Source organism: Tupaia chinensis, unplaced genomic scaffold (assembly GCF_000334495.1).
Source record: "Tupaia chinensis unplaced genomic scaffold, TupChi_1.0 Scaffold138060_1, whole genome shotgun sequence".
In the NCBI taxonomy this organism is placed as follows: Eukaryota; Metazoa; Chordata; class Mammalia; order Scandentia; family Tupaiidae; genus Tupaia; species Tupaia belangeri.
The window spans coordinates 1,229,069-1,235,224 of NW_006197961.1; the positions used below are offsets into that span (position 1 = coordinate 1,229,069).

General features: G+C 52.4%; 1 protein-coding gene and 1 pseudogene across 1 annotated transcript in view; both read left to right on the forward strand.

Moving 5' to 3' along the window:
- Positions 1 to 2,611, forward strand: part of CUNH19orf53 (chromosome unknown C19orf53 homolog) — a 5,084-nt gene extending 2,473 nt beyond the window's left edge. Inside the window, exon 3 of the mRNA XM_006161005.3 lies at positions 2,147 to 2,611. Within this exon, the coding sequence (XP_006161067.1) occupies positions 2,147 to 2,287 (141 nt within the window). The 3' untranslated portion in view covers positions 2,288 to 2,611. The remainder of the gene's footprint in view (positions 1 to 2,146) is intronic.
- Positions 2,433 to 6,156, forward strand: part of LOC102474754 (malate dehydrogenase, mitochondrial-like) — an 8,629-nt pseudogene continuing 4,905 nt past the window's right edge.

Genomic DNA, 6,156 nt, shown 5'->3' on the forward strand with positions numbered 1-6,156 from the left:
AAAGAAAGTGAGAAGGCAAGCCACCAGGTCCAGGACTTGAACCTTGGTTTGGCCACGTGGGAGTGTCCAGCATCCCAACCACCACGCCACCTGCTGGTCCCAGTAAATCTTTTTTTTTTTTTTTAAGGTGGAGGGACCAGTAGATGGTGTTATGATTACATCACAGGGCTCCCTTCCACAGGTGACTCGCAGTTCAAGTCCCAGACCTGGAGGGTTAAAGCTCATATCAGGTGCATGTGTTCGTGTGTCCAAGATCCCGAGAGGAGAATGGAGAAGGGAATGCAGCCTGACCACCACCCAGGGGTTGATTTGCCTTCTGTCTGTTCTCTGTCTTTCTGGCGAACGGATGTGCCCTGTAGCAAAAAACTCAAAAAAAAAAAAAAAAGTTGGAGAGACCAGCAGGTGGCGTAATGATTACGTCACTGGACTCCCACAGTCGACTGCAGTTCGAGTCCTAGTCCTGGAGCCTTAAAACTCATGTCAGGTGCATGTCTAAGATCCTGAGAGGAGAACAGAGAAGGGATTGTGGCCTGGCCACCCTCCCACACCTCCCCCCGGGGCTGATTTCTTGTTTTCTGTCTGTCTCTGTGTATAGCGAGTGTATGAGCCCTGTAGCAAAAATCGCTCTCTTAAAAAAAAAAAACAGTTGGAAAGGGTCCAGCAGGTGGCACGGTGGTTAAGGTGCTGGACCTCCCACGTGTGGGACTGCAGAGAAGAGATTGCAGGTGGCTATCCTTTCTCACTGGTTCTCTCTGGCAAGTGCACACACCCTGTGGTAAATACTTTTAAGTTTTTAAGAATTATTTACTCTATTTACTCATTCATTTCTTTTCATTCGACCAAAGAGAGACAGAGACAGAGGGAAAGTGAGAAAGCAATTCACCAGGTCAGGGCTCGAACCGTGGTCCGCCACATGGGAGTGTCCAGCCTGGCATCTGGACTGCTCTGCCCTTCCAGACGCCCAGGGGTCTCTGGACACCCACCCTGTCCCACCACAGCCTCCAGGGGGAGCCTGTGAGCGCCCAAGTCTGATCTGTCCCTCCTCTGCTCTGCAGCCTCCCCAGCTCCGCTCTTTCCACCATCCCGAGTTCACACCCTCCAGCTGTACTAGTCTTGTCACAGCTCAGAACATTTTTTGTTTGTTTGTTTTTGACTTTTTTTTTTTTTGGAGAGGTTTTTGCTACAGGGCGCATGTGCTCACCAGAAAGACGGAGAGAGCGAGAGACAGAAAGTGAGAAATCTTCCCCAGGGGGGATGGGCATGCACCCACACGCGCCCGGTGTGAGTTTAAGCCGCTGGGTCCGGGACTCAAACCGCAGTCAACTACACGCGAGTCTAGCGACATAGCCATGACGCCAACTGCTGGTCCCTCAATTTTAATTTTAAAAATGTATTTAATTGCATTTGTTGTTATGGTTTTAACTTTAATCAGAGAGAGAAAGGGAAAGCAAGAAAGCAAGCCACCAGGTCCAGGACTCCAACCACAGTTGGCCACGTGGGAGTCCAGCACCATTACCTACCACGCTACCTGCCAGCCCCAATTTTTATTTATTTCTTAAGAGATTTTTGTGGGACTCTGGGCCTGCCTGGTCTTAGGCCTAGTCACCAGGTGGTTTGGGGACCCTGGGCAAGTGCCTCTTCACTGCAGGAGCCTCGGTTTCCCCATCTGTAAAATGGGTACAAGCAGGTTTAAGAGCCGAGGGCAGGGCCAGCTGGTAGCATGGAAGTTGAGACAACACAATCCCACGTGGCTGACTGCACGTTCTAAGAGCCAAGGGCAGGGCCAGCTGGTAGATGGAAGTTGAGACAACGCGATCCCACATGGCTGACTGCATGTTCGAGTCCCGGGTCCGGCAGTTTGAGAGCAACACCAGGCTGTGTCCAGAAAAATCACGCTGGGGGGTGATTTTTTTCTTTGTCACCCTACAGCCAAAACTAAAGGTGCAGAGACTTTCTGTGGGGGTCTTTTTGTGTGCTGAGGCTCGGGCAGGTGCAGGACAGAGGCAGGACTTGACGTATCCCCCAGGCGCTAACATCCCGCCTGAGAGGGAAGTTGCTGATCCCCTCCGCCCCTGCCAGCTCCAGGCAGGAAGAGGGTGAACGGCGAGGCCTCCATTTCCGGTCTGACTGCCTCAATTGCCCTCAGGACCTGGAGGTGGGGATCCGGAAGAAGATCGAGCATGACGTGGTGATGAAAGCCGGCAGCCGCCTGCCCAAGAAGCTGGCGCTGCTGAAGGCCCCAGCCAAGAAGAAGGGAGCAGCCGCCTCCTCCAAGATGTCCTCCTAGGAGGTCAGGCTCAGCAGAGGACAGCACCACATCCCTGCCTCTGCACTCGGACCTTGCAGGTGACCCCAAGGCTGTACATGGAGGAGAGGACCTGTCTACATCCCCCTCAGCACTGGGGCACACCTAGGACTTCGAGGGGGGCTTGATGCAGGAGCAGGTGACCGACAGACCCATAGCAGGAAGATTCGGATTCCCTGGGTGCCGGGACCCCAGCCGTGGTTGCGAGGACGTGGCCACCAGCCTCCTCTGCATCTCTCCCTTCACATGCCCTGGCCCCGACTCCGCTGCTTTAACCCACAGCAATAAACGTGGCCTTGTCCCTCCCGTGGTCTCGTGGTTCTCAGAGCTGCCGTCCGTGAGCCCCGTCAGGCCCGTGAGAGACCTGTCCCCCCCGTGGCTGGGACCCTCGAGACTGGGAGGGTCTTCTCCGCCCTCTGAGCCTGCGTGCCCCAGCCCCGCCTCTTTGCTCACTGGTACACCTGCCACGTGTACCCCAGGTCACTCACTGACCATCTGAGCCTGTCCTCGGTGCTAGCGACAGCCAGGGATGGGCTGGAGGTCTGTAGGTCACGTGCTTGTGAAACCGGAACACTCAGAAACTGCTTCAAGGCCAACTGGTGGTGCAATGGCTGTCACTGGACTCCCATGTAGTTGACCCCAGTTCAAGACACGGACCCGGTGGCTTAAACTCACGCCAGGCGCGTGTGCGTGCGTGCCCAAGATCCCGAGAGGAGAATGGAGGAGAAGGGATTGCGGCGTGACCATCCCCGCTGGGGGGTGATTTCTCGCTTTCTGTCTCTATCTCTCCAGCAAGTTCACAAGCCCTATAGCAAAAATCGTACGCTGGCCCCTCAGCGCAGTGGTTAAGTACTGCTCAGCGGAAACCAGAACCCACGTGGCTGGCCAGGGTTTGAGTCCCCGCCCCAGTGACTTGCAATAGACACTGGGTGTGTGCCCCAAATCCGGACAGGAAGGCAAATTGGACAGAAAAGGGTTGTGGTGTGACCAGGCCCTGCTGGGGTGCCTTCTTTTTTGTGCACACAAGCACACATTCTTGTGTGTAAAGAATAAAAAGTTGGGGCCAACGGGTGGCACTATAGTTAAGGGCACTGGATTGCACATGGCCGACCACAGTTCTAGTCCCAGACCTGGAGGCTTGCTTTCTCAATTCCCTCCCCTGTCTTTGGTCAAATTAAAATAAATGAATGAACAGATAAAATTAAATAATTCTTTTTTCTATTATTTATTTAATTTTATTTATTCATTCATTTGTTTTCATTTGATGAGAGACACAGAGCGAGAAGGAAAGTGAGAAAGCAAGCCACCAGGTCTGGGACTCAAACCGTGGTTGGCCATGTGGGAGTGTCCAGAACCCCAACCCCCACACCACCTGCTAGTCACCTACAGTTAAATAATTCTTAAAAAATAATGGCACCAGCAGGTGGCACGGTGTTTAAGTCACTGGACACTCCCACATGGCCAACCACGGTTTGAGTCCCAGACCTGGTGGCTTGCTTTCTCACTTTTTCTATCTCTGTCTCTCTGCTCATATTAAAATAAATAAATGAATAAATAAAATTAAATAATTCTTTAAAAATAATAAAGGAGCCAGCAGGTGGTGTGGTGGCTAAGAGCAGTGGACTCCCACATGGCCTACTGTGGTTCGAGTCTCGGATTTGGCAGCTTGCTTTCTCACTTTCCTTCTCTCAATCTGCCCCCTGTCTGGTCAAATTTAAATAAATAAATTAAAAATAATAACTTTTTTTTTTTTTTTGGAGGGGTTTTGCCTTTGGGCGGCAATCCCTTCTTCAGTCTCTCGGGATCTTGGGCATGCACGCACGCACGCACACGCGCCCGGCGTGAGTTTAAGCCACCGGATCCGGGACTCGAACCATAGTCAACTAACTACATGGGAATCCAGCGACATAGCCATTGCGCCAACTGCTGGTCCCATGAATTAATTCTTCTAAATAGAAGTTGGAGACCTGTTGGAGACAAACTAGCCCATGCCTGGGAGAACCGAGAAGGGAAGAATGCAGAAGGGTGTTAAAGCAACCCCATTCCCAGACAGACAGCCTCAGGGACTGCGTGCTCAGCCGGATGGAGCTCCAGGCGCAGGCTGTGTGTCAAGATGCCTGGGACATTCCAGAAGCCAGGGTTCTGTCTAAGTACTAAGTTAATAATCGCCGTCAGTCTTCTAAGGGATATAGAAGCCTACAAAGAATGTCACGTAGGTTGGCTACTTTTTTTTTTTTTGGAGAGGTTTTCGCTATAGGGCGCATGCGCTTGCCAGACAGATAGGAAGTGAGAAATCACCCCCCAGGGGGGATGGTCACACCACAATCCCTTCTCCTCCATTCTCCTCTCGGGATCTTGGGCACGCATGCACACGCGCCCGGAGTGAGTTTTAAGCCACCGGGTCCGGGATGCGAACCGCGGTCGACTACCTGGGAGTCCAGCGACATAGCCATTACGCCAACTGCTGGTCCCATCTACTGTTCTTTTTTTAAAAAATAATATTCATTTTATTTATTCATTCTCCCAAGAGGAGAAGGGATTGCCATGATCCCTGAGGGGGGGGGGGGTGATTTCTTGCTTTCTGTCTCTCTGTCTCCCTGTGTCTCTGGTGAATGCACAAAACCGTATAGCAAAAACCTCTCCAAAAAAAAAAAAAGGCCAGCCAGCCTGTATATAGCACTGCCTACATCCAAGCATTCTTGTGCTTTCTCCATGTCACCTCGTCCTGCACGACGTCCAGGGTAGGCCACATCGCTGGCCTTCCCGAGCCTGGACCTGAACCACAGTGGCAGAGGCTGGCACTCGCACTCACCTGGCCCCACTGCCTTCCACTCTTACTAGCCGAGATTCCTCCTGCCCTGACCTGTCGCTCAGGGCTGCTGGGCCGGCCAGTATCTGTGGGATCCGCTAGAAGTTCTGGCCTGATTGACAGCTGTCCTTCCTCCGGCCTGACCCAGGTCACAGATGGCTGTGGTGTGGGTGACAGTGACCTGCTGTCTTTTTGGGGTGGTGCCCATGGGACCCGTAAGCTGTTTCCCCCAACCTGGAGACTAGTCCCCTGGGGGCCCAGCCATTCCCGATCCGGTCACCTCATCCACGGAGGAGCCAGAGGGGTTGGGTTGCCACCAAATCCCACGCAAGGTGTATCTCCTGGTTTCAGAGATGGCTGAGGGTCGAGTTTTGCTATAGGACATGAGAGAGTGAGGAGTCACCCCCTGGGGACATGGCCATGTCACAATCCCTCCTCCATTCTCCTCCTGGGATTTTTCTTTTTTTTTTTTTTTAAAGAATTATTAAACTTTGTTTATTTTAATTTGACCACAAAGGGACAGAGTGAGGATGGGGGAGTGAGAAAGCAAGCTGCCAAGTCCAGGACTCGAACCACAGTCGATCATGTGGGAGTTCGGTGGCCTTAACCCCCACACCACCTGCTAGCCCCATCCTCCTGGGATTTTTGGGTACACACACACACACACACACACACACACACACGCGCGCGCGCGCGCGTGCCCAGTGTGATTTCCAAGCCTCCAGATCCAGGACTCAAACTGGTCGGCCACGTGGGAGTCCTGCACCTTCTCTACCACGCCACCTGCTGGCCACTGAGGCCGGGCCACTTTCGTCCTCCTTTATTGTGTAAGTCCCTTTTTTCCTTATTTATTTATTTATTTTTTTGCCTAGAAGGTTTGTGCTCACCGGAGACAGAGGAGAAAGCGCCTCCCGTGAGGGGTGACCACACCCCAGTTCTTTCTCTTTCATGGCTGTCTCCCTCCTGTTGGAGTTTTGGACAGGCATGCACCACATACCCCTGGCATGTTTCTTTTTTTTTTTTTTTTTTAATTTAAATTTAT